General features: G+C 39.0%; 1 protein-coding gene and 1 pseudogene across 2 annotated transcripts; both read right to left on the reverse strand.

Moving 5' to 3' along the window:
* Positions 1–10,891: 10,891 nt before the first annotated feature.
* LOC144997996 (uncharacterized) lies at positions 10,892–17,267 on the reverse strand. Of its 2 annotated transcripts, none has more exons than XM_078957852.1 (4): positions 17,070–17,267; positions 16,231–16,917; positions 11,551–11,662; positions 10,892–11,296 (listed from the first exon to the last, which is right to left on the reverse strand). In XM_078957852.1, the coding sequence occupies exons 2-4, from the start codon at positions 16,371–16,373 to the stop codon at positions 11,051–11,053; spliced, it is 501 nt and encodes a 166-aa protein (XP_078813978.1). In that variant the 5' UTR covers positions 16,374–16,917; positions 17,070–17,267; the 3' UTR covers positions 10,892–11,050. The 2 variants fall into 2 exon arrangements, with proteins under 2 accessions (XP_078813978.1, XP_078813972.1); XM_078957846.1 differs by having other exon boundaries at positions 11,551–11,725; positions 17,070–17,265.
* LOC144997986 (putative CCR4-associated factor 1 homolog 11 pseudogene) lies at positions 13,123–14,376 on the reverse strand (annotated as a pseudogene).
* Positions 17,268–17,556: the final 289 nt, after the last annotated feature.

Consider the following 17,556-nt stretch of genomic DNA (forward strand, 5'->3'; position numbering starts at 1 on the left):
TTATGTGGATAGAACCTGCTTGAGTTAGTTTCCTTTTCTGAATGCTGCTTGCTTTGTGCTTTGTGGGATTCAGAGTGATGGGAGTTAGCTATTAGGTGGATACGCTAAGTCACATGCAATCAGGGTTGAATAATCTCAGAGTGTTGGATTTGACCCTATTGTGTAGCTCTTGTTTGAGTCCTAACCGTTATAGGGATGAGTCCCTTACTTGAATGATTATCTGAGCCTCGTTGCATGTGATGGTATCCATATGGTGGCTAATTGGCATTACAAAGGGGCCTTCAACAGCTAAGGACTAGGTTAGGTGCAGTCAGAAATCTCCCTAGGGCAAGCCTAGGATGAGAGTAGCAGAGATCAGTAGCAGTAGAAGGGACTTGGTGGAGTCAAGGCAGCACTTGAGGAAAGTACGGATAGATAGGCAAGGTAGTATGGGCCCATACTACTGAAAGCAGAGGATTTGTACTTGATCCAAGGAAGGATGGGACGAGACTAGGAAAATTGTAGTAGTAGTGATAGCTCGAGATATATCTGTTTTCCTAACATTTGTCATTATGTGTTTTCAGAATGGTGGTTTTACGCCCTAGACCAGCAGTCGACAGTTCAAGTGCCGGTGAGGGATTGGGATCAGGCTTAGGGGCCGAGCATTTGGATGAGCAGACTAGGCAGTTTCTCTCCTCGGAGGTTACTCGTATCATACTCGAGCAGACTCCTGTGATCTTTGGTTCTATCAAGGAGGGTATTTTGGAGCTGATGGACGAGACGTGGAGCACATTCCGTGTTGAGGTGGCGGCCATGATGGGGTTGCGCACCCTCACTTTCAGGGAGTTCAGAGCATGTGGAGCACCTGACTACCATGGGGCGCGGGATCCCATTGCGAGTACCAGGAGGTTGGTGGATGTCACCAACGCATTCCCCACCAGCAGATGTCCCGAGGGGGACAAGGTCAGACTAGCATCTTGTCTCCTAAAGGACACGACATGAGATTGGTGGAAGGAGATCGAGTATCTAATGGGAGATGAAGTATCTCTCGATACGATGAATTGGACCGATTTCACTACCAGGTTCAAAGTTGAGTTTGCACCGGTTATCGAGGTGCAACAGTTAGCGAGGGATCTGATTTGCTTCCATTGCAATTAGAGGGGACATAAAAAGTCTCAGTGCCCAAGTTTAGCATTAGCAGGGAAGGTGGCACCACCTGCCCCTGCTACTTTGAGGATTACAGATGGCCGTTAGGGTCGGGCTGAGGTGCCAGTGGCGAAGAGTAGAGCCTTCTAGATGACAAAAGAGGAGGCATGGGCAACTCCTGATGTGGTGACGGGTATGTATTTTCCTATTGTCTCTGTATTTAGTATTGATTATTTCTCATGGTTATGTGTTTGTATATAGGTTCGTTCTTAGTGAACAACATTTCAACTACAATATTGTTTGATTCGAGGGCTACCCGATCATTTGTCTCGCTTGCACTTAGCAAGCAATTTAGCAGAGCTCCTGGGGAGCTGGACTGTCCACTTGAGGTTGAGATAGCTGATGAAAGGACTGTTAGGGTCGCGAGGGTACATAGGGGGTGTTCATTGTGGTTGTTTGGTGAACAGTTTTCAGTAGACCTGGTTCCTATTCCCCCTGCGAGGGAAGAAGGTCATAGTGGGTATGGATTGGTTGAGCCCCAATGGGGAAGTGATCTATTGTGAGTTGCAGTTAGTGAGGGTTCACACCCCTAGTCCGGGAGAGTTAGTGATTCTGGGCGAGAGGCCACAACGTGGACCGATTCTTTGTTCAGCAGCGAGAACGAGGCGCTTCTTTCAGCAAGGTTGCGTAGGGTACGTCGCCTATGTTTTAGATGCCCGGGAGAAGGGCAAGGTGACAGTTGACGATGTACCGGTAGTACGAGAGTACCCACATGTATTTCCAGAGGATTTGCTTAGGATACCTCTTGAGAGACAGGTTGAGTTCAGGATTGACCTGGTTCCTTCTGCGACTCCAATAGCCAAGGCACCATATCGGTTGGCTCCTCCCAAGATGCAGGAGTTGTCTACGCAGCTGCAAGAGCTGCTAGACAAGGGTTTTATCAGACCGAGCAGTTTACCATGGGGTGCCCCGATCCTGTTTGTGAAGAACAAGGACGGTTCACACCTTATGTGTATAGATTACCAGGAGTTGAACAAGGTGACGGTGAAGAAACATTACCCACTTCCGAGGATAGATGACTTGTTTGATCAGCTTCGGGGAGCATCTTGGTTCTCCAAGATTGATTTGCTCTCCGGTTATCATCAGATGTGGGTCAGATGTGGGGATATACAGAAGACCCCTTGTGATCATTATGAGTTCGTGGTGATGCCATTTGGGGTCACCAATGCACCAGCCGCGCTCATGGATCTCATGAACCGCGTATGTAGAACAATGTTAGATCGGTCTGTGATAGTGTTCATCGACGACATCTTGGTTTATTCCAAGACTAAGGAGCAACACGATGAGCACCTGAGAGAGGTGCTAGAGACACTGAGGAGGGAGAAACTTTTCACGAAGTTCTCCAAGTGTGAGTTATGGTTGTGCGAGGTGCAGTTCCTTGGACACCTTGTCAACCAGAAGGGTATATTAGTAGATCTGATTAAGATAGAGGTCGTGATGCAGTGGGAGGTCCCGAAGTCTCTATCTGAGATTCAGAGCTTCCTAGGTTTGGCAGGGTACTACAGGAGATTTATCCAGGATTTCTCTAAGATAGTAGTTCTACTCACTCGAATAACTAAGAAGTCGGTGGCATTTTGTTAGGGGCCTGAGCAACAGGCAGCATTTGAGACCCTTAGATAGAGATTGTGTGAGGCACCGATTCTTTCCCTGCCAGAGGGAGTGCATGACTTCGTAGTCTACTGTGATGCTTCAATCATAGGTATAGGAGTAGTGTTGATACATCGAGGGCATGTGATAGCTTATGCCTCTAAACAGTTGAAGCCTCACGAGGCTAACTATCCGACACACAACTTAGAGCTGGGGGAAATGATGTTCGCCCTCAATATTTTGATACATTACCTCTATGGGGTTTGTTGTACCATTTACACGGATCACAAGAGTCTGAGGTACCTCATTGATCAGCCAAATCTAAACATGAGGCAGCGTCGGTGGTTAGATGTGGTTAAGGATTATGATTGTGAGATCTTTGATCATCCGGGCAAGGCCAATGTAGTGGACGACGCACTGAGCCTCAAGGCGATGACGGCCCCGATCAGGGATATATGTATGAGGATGACAATGATTACTCCATTGTTGGAGCAAATTAGAGAGGTACGGGTTGAGGGCCTAAAGGAGGAGAGATAGAAGTGTGACAGGATCGTGGGCCGAGTAGCTTCTTTCGATTATGAAAGTCGAGGATTGTTGACCCTTCATGGGAGAGTTTGGGTGTCGTACTGGGGAGGTGTACGACAGGTGTTGATAGATGAGTCCAACAAGTCTCGGTTCTCCATCCACCCAGGGGCGATGAAGATGTACACAGATCTTCGACCCGATTATTGGTGTCCATGCATGAAGCGGGACGTAGCTTGGTACGTGGAGAGATGCCTGACCTGTAGGAAGGTCAAGGCGGAGTACCAGAGACCCCATGGCAGGATGCAACCATTAGACATTCCCGTGTAGAAATGGGAGGATATTACCATGGACTTTGTTACTAAGCTTCCTAGGACTGCACGTGGAGTTGATTCGATTTGGGTCATAGTGGATCGGTTGACCAAGAGTGCACATTTCGTACCGATCCAGGAGAGCATATCGGCCGAGAAGTTAGCTAATATTTATGTGCGAGAGGTTGTGGCACGTCATGGAGTGCCTGTTTCGGTAGTATCCGATCGAGACGTTCGATTCACTTCCAGGTTTTGGAAGCGGTTCAATGACGAAATGGGGACTTGTCTCCTTTTTAGCACCGCTTTCCACCCTCAGACGGACGGGTAGAGCGAGAGGAAAATTCAGAATCTCGAGGACATTCTTTGGGCATCTGTCCTATATTTTAGTGGCAGTTGGGATACATACCTTCCATTAGCGGAATTTTCGTATAACAGTTACCACTCCAGCATAGACCGGCCTCCCTTTGAGATGCTCTACGGGAGGAAGTGTAGGATCCTAATCTATTGGGGCGAGGTTGGTCAGAGAGTCATGGGGAGCCCTGTAGTGGTGCTTAAGACCATACAGTTGATACAGCAGGTTCGTAGCCGGATCCAGACAGCTCAAAGTCGGCAGAAGAGTTACGCCGATAGGAGGCGTTCTGATTCGGAGTTTCAGGTAGGCGATATGGTCCTCTTGAAAGTGTCACCCTGGAAGGGTGTCATCAGGTTCCGGAAGAGGGGCAAGCTGGGGCCCAGGTTCATTGGACCCTTTAGGGTTTTGGCTCGGGTGGGTCGGGTTGCTTATCGGTTAGATCTTCCAGCAGAGATTAGCCAGATCCATAACACTTTCTATGTGTCTCAGTTACGAAAAGTGTTTGGTGGATGAGTTAGCAGTTGTACCGTTAGAGGATATCCAGGTTCAATGCAACCTGAATTACGTCGAGAGACCCGTTGCGATCTTCGATCGAAAGAATAAGACCTTGAGGAACAAGGTGGTTCAGCTAGTGAAGGTGCAGTGGCAGCACCGGAAGGGTTCAGAGTGGACATGGGAGACCGAGGAGGAGATGAGGGAGCATTATCAGGAGTTATTTTCAGATTCAGTAGCACCAGACTTCGAGGACGAAGTCTAAGATAAGTGGGGGAGAGTTGTAACGCCCCGTTCCTGGTATGCATTTAAAACATTACATTTTCTCTTCTTATTTTAGAAACTACTCGACGAATTAGTGGCCCTAGCTCGTCGAGTAGCAGCATGTCAGCACGTGAAGTTGGTGTGGCGACTCGATGAGTCCATATTCCTGACCTGGCGAGTCCGCCAGTCTGGATGAAGCTCTAATTTTCAGGGCGTGTACCCTATTTAAACATCATTATAGACTCAAACTAGCCTCCTTAATTTCTCAGAGACTTATTCCCGAAACCCTAGCCTCCTTGAAGTGTGTGTGAGTGATCTTTGCCCTTGTGAAGGAATTTTTGGTACATTGTTTAGCAAGAAGAAGAAGGAAAAGGTAAAAGAACTCAAGGAAGAAGAAGTAGATCCAGATTATACTCCTCTTTGGCCATCCTTTATGGTAATAAAGCTTTTTATCTTGATTATTGTACTACTAGATCTAGTTTGTCCCCAAATTGATGGTTTTGAGTTAAAAAAACCCAAAATCCCTAGTGACGGAGCTTTGTAACCTAGCCATATCTCGGATCTAGCCTCTCTTGAGCTCCAGGAGCTCAAGAAGGCCACCTTTCGGTAGCCATGTCTTGGTTCTAGTCAAGTAACCTCGCATAATAGCCAAATTTAAGTGTTATTGCTTCATTGCCTCTTAGATACACGTAAAGTTAGCAACTTTGCGTGTTCAGATAGTCCTAGAAACTTAGATCTATGAATTGGATGAACTAAAGTTGAATAGAATCGACCGAATGGAAACTGCATGCAAAGGAATTGGCAAGTTAGGTTGCGAGTCTTAGATTCCTGGTTCAGTAGAAGCGAGTCTGTTTGGTGAGTTGAGTAAGGACTCAGTGAGTTAAGTCATGGATCTTAGTGTAGAGGGACTCAGCGAGTCTACGCCCTTACTCAACGAGTTCAAGGCAATCTCCTTACCCATAAGAACAAACTTGACAAGTTGTTCATACAAATCGGCGAGTCACAGATTGGACGTGTTCTTATGTTGAAGGTGAACTCGATGAGTTGATCATACAACTCGGCAGGTCGGATAAAGGTTGGCATGATGTCAATAAGGAAGGGGAACTCATCAAGTTGTGGCTAAACTCGACAAGTAGAGTCGGGTAAGTAAACAAAAGGAAAGATAGGGAATTGACGAGTTTACGGCCCAATTCGGCGGGTCAGGTCAACAGGTTGTTGACTTTGACCAGGGGTAAAATAGTCATTTTACCCTAAGATTATTTATCAATGTTTGATTAAGTGTCTTTTGGGAATTGTAGCCGGGGAGTTACCGGAGCAGCATTCAGACAGTTCTCGATCAACTTTTTAGCAGACAGTCTTACGAGGTGAGTTTTCTTTCCAGTAGGAACGGGTCTACGACCACAATGATGGTCCGTTTAGATAGCAGTAGTTTCGGACTATAGTCCGATGCAGTAGTTCAATATGCTTGATGTCTTTGTGATACAAGCATGTTATGTGTTATGTGTTCCGGACTATGGTTCGATGTAGTATGCAATATATATATATATATATATATATATATATATATATATATATATATATATGCTTATGTTACATGCTATGATTATGTTAATCAGTTCTGGACTTTGGTCCGATGCAGTGGGTGAGGCCCTAGTTAGTTCCGGACTTCGGTCCAATGCAGTTCCATATCTCGGTCCGATGCAGTTCCAGGCTTCGGTCTGATGCAGTGGACAAGGCACTACTCAGTTCCGGACTTCGGTTCGATGCAGTTCCGGACTTCGGTGTGATGCAGTGGGCAAGACCCTAGTTAGGTCCAGACTTCGGTCCGATGCAATGGGCAAGGCCCAATATATGCTTATTATATTATTGTATGGTATGGGGTAGTTTGGGGGAGCTCACTAAGCTTCGTCCTTACAGTTTCAGTTTTGGTTTAAGGTGCTTCAGCTAACAAAAGGAAGGGCTCGGGATGATGATATGGCACACACCACAGTTTAGCCTGGGAGTTAGACTCTGATATTTTGATATGACCTTGACACTAGTTTCGATTTGATAAATTTATTATGACATTTTGAGATACGCGATTCATGGATTTTATCTTTTGATGTTTGATATTATGGTTTAGTAATGTTTTTAAACAAAAAATTTTAGGTTGTATTTTTGGGATGTTACAGCTACGGTGGTCGGTGGCTTCACGGCGGTGGTTCGACACTAAGACCGGAGAAAGGCATATTTCTACATTTGCTACGATCAATAGAGGAGGTGTTGATGCTCGTGGGTTTTGCTCCGATCAACATATTTAGGCTCAAGGGTATGGGAAACTCAAAGTTAATATAAAAATCTGTCAACACATGTCTATATGGCAAAGAGGTAACCGGATGACCCCTTCAGTTTGGCCAAAATGACATAATCGACCCAACAAAATGACTTCGTTCCCTCATAAAGCCACAAAAAATTACGTGACTAAAAGAGTAAATCCTAGAAAGTTCATGGGTAGTATGTGTCATTTTTCCTATTTTATAAAACATATATTTGTTTAACATTATTAATCATAGTATGACTCCGTTTAATTAACTAATTTAATGATTCATAACTTAGAGAAATAAAGTTGGTGACCAAGATATGGTTGATTACTATGAGGGTTAATACCAAAAAAGCCATAAGTTTTACATTGTTATTCTAAATTAGCCCTAAATGGATTTTTTTGTGTCTAATTAGCCTAAATAATTGTGACCCCGTTTCAAAATCGTTTTATCATCCGGTTAACAGCCGGTCAAGGTACGCAGCCGGTCACCACTCTCCTATACTACTCGATAGTTCGTATACCACCTAATATCACCTTTCACAGAAACGTCTTGCATCAAAAAAGGGTTTCTTGTAGTTGGTCTTAGGAAGAAGAAGGGTTTGAAAAGGGTTTCTTACACCATTATTGCATGCAAAAAAGCTTCTATTTTGAAGTTGATAATCACTGAAGTAGAAAGGTACGTGGGGTGCCAATAAGAAATTGATGTGTATGTGTGTTCTTATCTTACATAATCGAGTTCCATAGTGTCACTTACAAGTATAATTTTTCATTTGGAATAGATGGCTTCATCATCTGGAACTAAAAAGGTGAAAGGGCCTGAAAAGGTTTATGTAAGGGACGAGGACTCTGATGATGATCTCATAGATTTCTCTTTCCTGGATTTTGCACCAGAGACCTTTAAACCGACCTCAAACCTGTCTGATGACCCATTTCTTAACATGTTATGTGATGAAAATATGCTAAGGAGGACTCTTGATGGAATGGTAGATGATGATCAGGAAGTTGGTGTTAAGGATCCAGAACATGATCATATTGATGATCAAAATGACGGTGAAGTAGGTGTAGAGTACAGGGTTCATGATCCAGACATACATTGGAAACAAATGAAGCCAGTAGTGGGAGAGTGTTACGAGTCCCCTACTCAACTCAGGTTTGCATTAACTAACTATGCGGTAGCTAATGGATATCAGTTGTGGTTTATGAAGAGTGATAGACATAGAGTGATTGCTAGGTGTGTGAAAAAATATAAAAAAGACCCATGTCCCTTTAGAGTTTATGCTGCTTGGAAGTATAATGAATGAACATTTCAGATTAAATCTATATGTGAAATACATCTATGTGCTAGAAATTTTAATTTTGGAACTTTGGTTAGTTGTAACTGGTTGGCCAAACATTACCTGAAGGATATTATTATGAAGCCAAAGATGAAATTAACTGAGATGAAGGAAGATGTACTTAGGATGTTTTTAGTAAATGTATCCAAGGGGCAATGTCACAGGGCTAGCACAAAGGCAAGAGAGATGATAGAAGGTAAGTTAGAAGAACATTATGCAAAGGTATGGGACTATGCTGCAGAAATCCTCAGGTCTAACCCAGGGAGCACTTGTAAGGTGGGAGTAGATTCTAATGCAAGTGGCATGAACTATTTCAAAAGGTTTTATGTGTGCTTAAAGGCTTTTAAGGATGGTTGGAATAGGGGTTGCAGACGTGTGATAGATTTGGATGGTTGTTTCCTAAAGGGTCAGATCAAGGGAGAACTTTTGACTGCTATTAGAAGAGATGCAGACAATCATGTATACCCAATAGCATGGGCAGTGATCGATGTAGAGAACAAAAATAATTAGACTTGGTTTATTGAGTTGTTAGTTGCTGATCTTGACCTTGACTGTGGTAGGGGTCTTGTGGTTATTTCCGATCAGCACAAGGTAAATTATACTATAAATTTGTTTAATTATTATACATTGATAATAATTTTGTTTATTCAATGCAAGGGTCTACTACAAGCTGTTACAGAACTACTTCCATATGTTGAACATAGACAATGTGCCAGGCACATCTATGCAAACTTCAGGAAGAAATACATTGGGTTAGAGCTTAAGAACCTATTTTGGGAAGCTGCCAACAGTACTGTGGAGGGGGACTTTATAGCAACAATGAAGAAAATCAAAGGCATAACTCCCAGTGGCTATGAATGGCTGATGTCAAACAAACCACATTCTTGGTGTAGGGCATTTTTCTCTCATGGATATGCTTGTGAGGCTATAGAGAATGGCATATCAGAGTGTTTTAACTCGATGATCATTCACATGAGAAAAAAAAAACCAATTCTAACAATGCTTGAAGAAATCAAGATTTATTTGATGAATAGGTTTTATCATCAAGCTGCTACAGTTTCTCAATGGAAAGGTGACTATGGCCCAAACACCTTAGAGAAGATTAAGGAGTTTGGAAAGCATATGAGGTATGCTTATTTGATTTTAATTGTGATCTTAAGTCTATACATTTAGATTACTAATTACTTATAATTTTAGGTTCTGGATAGTAATACCAAGTGGAGGGGCATTATTTGAGACAAGGCATGGATATTCAGCTTACAAGGTGGATTTAGATGCTCATTCTTGTTCATGAAGATTATGGGAGATATCAGGGTTACCATGTGTTCATGCTCAAGCTGCAATCAATTTCACACATAGATATCCAACTGATTGTATTTCCTTTTGGTTCCATAAGGACAAGTTCATAGAGACATACAGAGACAACATCTTACCTGTTAATGGAAGTAATTTGTGGCCCTGTACTAAATATTTGAAGCCCTTACCACCCATTGTTAGGAGAATGCCTGGAAGGCCAAAAACAAAGAGAAGAAGACATGCCTCAGAATGTCAGGATTCTAAGTTCCCTACTCAAAAGGCAAAGGTTAGCAGGACTGTTAGGTGTGGGAAATGTAGGGAACTTGGTCATAATAAGTTGTCTTGTAAGAATGGAGAAGATCCAAGTGACCCTGTCCCTAAAAGGAAAAATGGTTGACCAAAGGGAGATGGGGGAGGGAATTTAGCTGTGAACATTGCAAAGACACCAAGGAAAGTAGATAAGGGAAAGAAGAAAGTTGTTGAGGACACATCAAAAGAAGTAAATGAGGGACATAATAAAGTTGTTGATCACACATCAAAAGAAGCAAGTGAGGGAAAGATGAAAGCTGTTGAGGGCACATCAAAAGAAGCAGGTAAGATGATAGATGTTGATCAGTCAATTTCTCCTTTGAAGAGAATGAAGATGATGGCAAGGAGGGGAGGTAAGATCAAATATGTAGGGAGAATAGGGGTTGTGCATGGTAGTATAAGTCAAAATGTGGCAGGTGTTGACCATGAAGATTTTGAAACTATTAAAGATCTGCAGGCATCTGGATATGATCATGGGGAAATTGTTGAAGCTTTTAATAAGGTGTGTAGTTATAAATTTAATTATTAACACAATTTTCTTGAACATTATATGATAATATGTTTATGTTAATTTCTTATTCACAGTTGACAAAAGAGAGGAAGGAGATGTTGACTGAGAGTATAGTTGATGAAGAGACCAGTCAAGAAACACAAGATGTTATCTTTTGACAGCCCTTTTTTGTGAAAGCATCTTTTGGTAACAAGCTTCCAATTTGTTGACAACATGTTATCATTTGACTGTAAATTGTAGTAACATTGTCATTTTGGGAAATCATCTTTTGGCTTGTAAACATTGTTGTAAAATTGGAAGTTTGGTTCTGATTGTTACCCTCCATGTATGTATTTGGCTATTATGTTTATAAAGATTGTGGTTTGTAGTAAGTTCAAATTTCTATGTCAGTTTGTAATGGATAGTAAATTGTCAATTTCTGGTTAATGCTTTTCATATTAATTGTCCCGTAGGACTATGTATTACAAGGGTATCCATATTACAACCATCAAAATGTTTTCAGATGCTATTACAACTGTGCCAAAATAAGCATCTAATACAATTTCACCTAACCAACAACTTCATAAAAAGACTAAACTTAACTTCCTATAATCTCACCAGCAATACAGTCCATGTTACCAACATCACTGCAAATAGCATGCCCATGATAAATATAAGCTTCATCATCAACATCAACCTCCTATTTTGATCCACATTCACCTGTTCCAACTGAGCATTGCCATCAACCATCCCAACCAGAGCTAAATGCATTTGGTACATGAGGTTTTTGTAATCTTCACTAGGCAAAGGTGGGTCCAACCACATGAAAAACTTACAATACTTGGAAGGATCCTGCACATTTTTATGACAAATTTGCCCTTAGTCCCATAACAAAACTTTATACTGCACATTTTTATGACAAATTTGCCCTTAGTCCCATAACAAAACTCTATACTGGATCAAAGAGTGAAGAACAAATGTGCACATTTTTATGATAGATTTGCCCTTAGTCCCATTCGAAAACTTTATACTACACATTTTTATGACAAATTTGCCCTTAGTCCCATAACAAAACTCTATACTGGATCAAAGAGTGAAGAACATACCTTGTAGTTGGTGCATCCCCTAAATTTTCTTCCAGAATTCTTGTCCGTCCATGAAATTGAGAAGCTAGCCTCAACACCACAACGACACAAAACCACGGGGTTGTTTCTGTTCCTGAAATTGACATTAACATTTTGAAATCCTGAAGTCATTGACCCTGTAGACCCTGTAGATGAACTAGCCATGAAGAAGTTAGATGCGTGGAAGAAGAAGTCGGGGAATGTAGAAGTAGGAGATGGAAGATGGGTTTCTAACGGTAAAACCCTTATTTGTAAAGGGGTAACCGGCTGAAACCGGGGAAACCGGCTAACAAGGTTTGAGGCAAAAGTCAACACATACATAATGTCTAATTAGACACAAAAAATCTATTTAGGGCTAATTTAGAATTATGGTGTAAAACTTATGGCTTTTATGGTATTAACCCATTACTATGAAGTAATGAAGACTTGATGAAAGAGTTGTAAATTATTGTTTCGGTATGAATTACTTTTCCTCTTTTTAAGTAAAAGTGCATTTTTTAATACATATATTATTATTGATCACAATTCACCTGGACACCCTAGTCTTTTTGCTAGTTCCCCCACTCCTCGGATGATACGATTTTCAGAAAGATGTGTATGACTATACGCTGGGCTTCATTATTCGTAATTCTTGTAGGTTTTTATCCAGATTTTTTAATTCAGATCTTAACTTCGCATGAATTTTTAATCATGACCAACATCCATGAAATATAAAACTATTAATTTCATTACAAATAAATAAATAATCAAAAGCTAAAGTTGAAGTAAAATCACGATAACAATCCGAATTTTCTTTTTGCACCTTTTGGAATACAACTGTTCAATCAAAATTATCAATTACTAATAACCAAAAAGCATTTATGAACTACATAATTAAGGATAACATCCCAACAATGTTTTTGAACTTTTGGGAATACAAAAGTTCTAACTTTTTACTAATATTACTTGTCAAGAAAACAAATAAGAAAGACGAGATGGAGCCGGAAACAACTTTTATAGACTGAAGTCTAAAAATTAATCTTACACAATTAAAGCCACGGATTTTTATACCTAGATACCCCATACAAAGATTTCGATGAACTACAAGGCATAATGTTGGAAACCTCGAGGATAAGCAACTTAGAATATGTAATAGACAATAAATTATAGGGTTTATAAGGAATTTCTCATCATGGGGAGGATCTTGTCATAACAGAATTAAACACACCTAATTGTATATATATTATTGGATTTCATTAGCATTCAAAGAGTAAGTATGATGTAGATATATATAGCAACAGAAGTAAAGTACTTAGAAGTTCCAGTTGATGTTAAGAATGCAATAAATGTAGAGAATCCAATTGCAGTTTGATATATATAGAAAGTGTTGCCTAGAGCATGAGTCGCAACTGGCAAGCAAGCCTATATATCTGGTAAGATTATTAACCCTAGAGAACTGACATTTATATAACGGGAAAAACAACTTACAAGTTACAACATTAACTTGTCTCTTAGAAATCAGGGGTTCATGATCTTTCATATATATATATATATATATATATATATATGTGTGTGTGTGTGTGTGTATGTGTGTGTGTGTGTGACATTGTGAGTGTATATGAATGATATCTAGTAGTGGTTAAGCCTGCTGAAAGATTAAATCCCACAAAAAGGAAAAGATGTAAGATAGTAATACAACATACAGAGACCCTAGAAACGAAAATGGTATGATATCATCTTACTGTAACGAAGAACATTTCTTAAACCCTACAAACTAAACACCCGGCATACTTCTCCGGCTCACCTCTGCAACGATCTTAATGCTAAGTCAGAAAGGCTCTAATCCATAGATAACGCCACTATACTTCTCGACTTCACCACCGCAAAGATCCTTGATCTTCTGAAAGATGTTCCATGTCAGCAAGCTATTTTCCCCGGCGAGGTGAAACTTTCCGGCCGCCGGTTCCACCTTGAGCGTCTTAGCCACCTGCTCCAATCCACCATGAAGACCTTCGCAGTGCTTCATCAGATGCTTAACATCATACACATTAGGCCCAAAGAAGGTCTCCAAAAGAAGCAGAAATTGGGGCAAATCATCCGGCAAAGCTTTACCGGTGAGCATCTTCAACAAGTAGCCGAAATCATAAGCACTGTGAAACGCCACCGAGGTCACCACCTCGGGGTTACAGACCAACCCAGATGACATCAGTAGCTCAGCGAATTTCACGGAATCTATCCCGTAGTCACGATTCTTCTCAAAATCGACGCCTTTTCCTTTCAAGGATTCGATACACTCTGCGGTGTGTAGGTCACGCGCCGGATCAAAATCCTTCAAGTTGAATTCCCAGACATAAAGATTTCCGCTGTCCAGATGAGGGAGGTTCCCGTCGGCATCGGCGAGGGTGAGGCCTAACTGAATAGGTTTATAAGCCTCGACAGTCCTTTTCAGTTGGTCGTAGAGTTGGGAACTATTCTCGTGACGGAAGCTGCCGTCGTTATCGCCTTCTGAACGTAAAATGACGCCGGAAAACGCCGTCTCCCATGAAACGAAAAGGTAATCGTCGACGATAGATGAAATTATACCAAACTCGTGTTCAAGGTTATCGGCGTTCACAATTCTTGTGACAACCACTGGGGTAGATGATGAGAAGTCGTGGATCGACATTGGAATGGAAGTTTGAATGATCTCTGTATATGGATTTCGAAATGGGGCAATGCGTATTTGTATTCGCGCTGTTTGCATGCTCTTATAAGAGATTATGAACAACAGAAGAAAAGTGTGGTTTGGAAAGGAGGTTGCTGTGGGATCAAGATTAAAATATAATTTTTTTTTTTGGAAACGGCCAAATATATATATATACTATAATATTCATTCACTCGGATATGTAATAGGTGATGAAACAGAGGAAGTATGGTTCCTCTACTCTTAAGTTTCCTTTTTTGACTCACACACACTCACACACACTCACAAATCACAACAATGCAGCGAATGAACAGTGTTGGCAAAGTGTGGGGGTGGAAGTGGGGCCCAGATAACGAAATGAATGACTATCTATGTAATTAAGTATGGTTCCTCTACTCTTAAGTTTCCTTTTTTGACTTTTCTCTGTTACATTGTTTTACCTTAACTTGAATTGGCCTTCATAGATATTCATTCTAACAAATTAATAAGATCACAATCTATCATAAATCTATAATCATTGACCAATGTCTTCACTTCTCCAAAAATTAATGTTAATTTATAGTAATCAAAAAGTAGTTATGAACTAATAAATAAAATATATCAAAACCATAACGTCACTAATTAATTACCTATTTTTAGCATATTTTAATTTTTTAACCCAAAAAAGATAAATACTTGTGATTTCATATGGCATCATTGGTCTGTAGTGTATTGCTTTTTTTTATAATTATATTATTCCAATATCTCAATGACAAATTTATGTCTTCATTCTTTTATTACTATTATTAAGGATTTTATATTTTAATTCATATAATTAATATTAAATAAATGATAAATATAATAATCAGTTTGTAGATTATATATTTAATACAACATATACTATGTGGCTGTTAGATCTTCAATTCGATCTTCATTTTTTTATTACAAACCTTTATTAAGCACCCATTTTTTTTGTAAGGTGGGGCGCATATTATAAGTCTATCTGTGTGATTCTATTATTTGATTTTACGAATGAGTTTTGTTAATTAAGATAGTTGGTAAAAAAATCTCCTACTACGCTAGCTTAGCCTTTGTTATATATTCACCCATCTATTTAAATATTTTTTAATCCAAAATTTTAAATTTATGTTTTCTATAATTGTTCAAAAATATTGTACAAGAAGAGAATCAAACAAAGTTTATCTATTCAACAAAATAAATAAGTTTTTACAGTTCGTCAAATTTTCTTCTAACCTTGAAAACTAATTTATTAAAATTATATCGAAAATAAAGGCTATTATATTGTGAAGACACTTTTCACAGTTGGCAAAACTTTCACTTAAATTTTTTTACAGTCATAGATATCATTGAGTATTTTTTATAGTTTTAAAAGTTTGGATTTTGAAGATACTTATAAGTTTAATTGCACGCTGTAAATTTTGGAAGCGGATACACAAATTTGGAGGATTTGTTTTTTTAGAAGAATATGATAATATAATTAAATTGTTTATACATATTAAGTAAGATTAATATGTTAGTAATAACAGTATTAATAATAAGTAAATATTGACTCTCCTTGTTCTAAAATATTGCTATATAAGCCTATTAAAACATACGTAGTTTTTATATTATATATGTAACTGCTAAAATATGATATACTATATTATATATTGTTTTAGCAGAAAAAAGATGTTAATGGATGATGTTTAATAATAAGCGTACCCCACTGAAAAAATAGTTTATATATAATACGATATCATAATGCGTTTTATGCAATTTGAGGTTCTTTTTGGATTTTGGATTTTGGATTTTCGAATTTGTCCATATATTTATCGGTTTACTTTTTAAACATGTATGTTAAATTATTAATATATTAACAATAATAAATTAAGAAAAGGGTGATCATTATATAGTTTTTTTTTCGTATCCATAAATCTCTAAAAAGGAGTCATAAGTACATCCTTTTACTTAGAAGATTACTGTAGAAAACCGAAAGAAAAGAGGGATGTTAACAAGCTTACTTGTATCTTACCAATGTCGGCTGATTTTTGTCTACCAGGATTTGACAAACTTTAAAACGAAAAGCTGATTTAGACCCAAGAAACTGAAGATCTAGGTTTTCAAGGATGATGTATCCCTTCAATCGAACAGCTCTCATTATCATTGGCTTAATTCCTGCAAAACTTTTTCAAACAACCTGCTCTTTGAAGATTAGTTAAACAATTAGAATGTTAAACACGATCAAGATTATTCCAAGTTTCACAATTTAATTCTGAACAGCTCTCACAATCATGAATATGAACCCAGGAACAACTTAATGATTCAGAGAATGAGAAAAACACAATCTTTTCTAACCTTCGGGACTCAAATAATTCAGATCATTTTTTAAACTGTTCACAACTTAATCAGAAATTCACAGATCTATCCGATGTATAATCAAGAATACAAAAAACCCATCTGAATAATGTATCTATGAGATACCAATTGATCACAAAAGCATCAAAAACAATAATGTAAAACAGTTTCTCCATAATATCTATATATAGCATAACCCACGATTTAATTTGACCACACAATTAGAAATAATAGAATACAAAAACATAAGGGATAACATATTCAACACCACGAATTTACTTGGAATTTGGGATTCCGATCTATCCACAGGATTCACCTCTTTTCTTCCTTCTTCTGGATTGATCAACTACAGGCTGCAATGGAATGTAATTACAATTTGCTATACTTGATGATTATCTAAACGATAAGAAGAAATCCTCTTCTAAACAGGGTGTGAGCAATGAAGGACGTCATGAAAAGATTCCAACAATTGCTAATATCAGCATGGAAAATAGATGATAATTACCTAGAAATATGTGTAAATGATTGAAGCTATCCTCGTTGGTTTGGTTTTGAGAAGTAGCAAAGTCCCAACTATCAATGCTTTGAGTTCTTCTAGGAAAGAGACCTTTTTGATGTTTTAATATCATTAAATGAAGACTTTGCTGTTGGAAAGTGGTACCATTTTTTATTTATTATTTTTTTATACAAAAATGCAAAAATAGTGTGTTAGTAAAAATTATGTTTGTATGATCCAAAAAAAATTTGGTGATGTATAGTGGTCTAATTTTGAATATATATTGTATGGTTTTGGTCTTTATAATTTTGACTAATATAGTCATAAAATTGTTTTTTAATATCCTTTTATCTATTTTATTAAGATTTCTTATTCTTTTAATTAAATAAACCAAAAATATCCCAAGACCCCACCTAAGTCATCATCCCCCATCTACACCCCTCTCCTTCTCTCGCTCTTCCTACTTTACTAGCTAGACCTAACCTCCATCGATGAC

This window comes from Lactuca saligna, chromosome 1 (assembly GCF_052625555.1).
Source record: "Lactuca saligna cultivar CGN05327 chromosome 1, ASM5262555v1, whole genome shotgun sequence".
Lineage (NCBI taxonomy): Eukaryota > Viridiplantae > Streptophyta > Magnoliopsida > Asterales > Asteraceae > Lactuca > Lactuca saligna.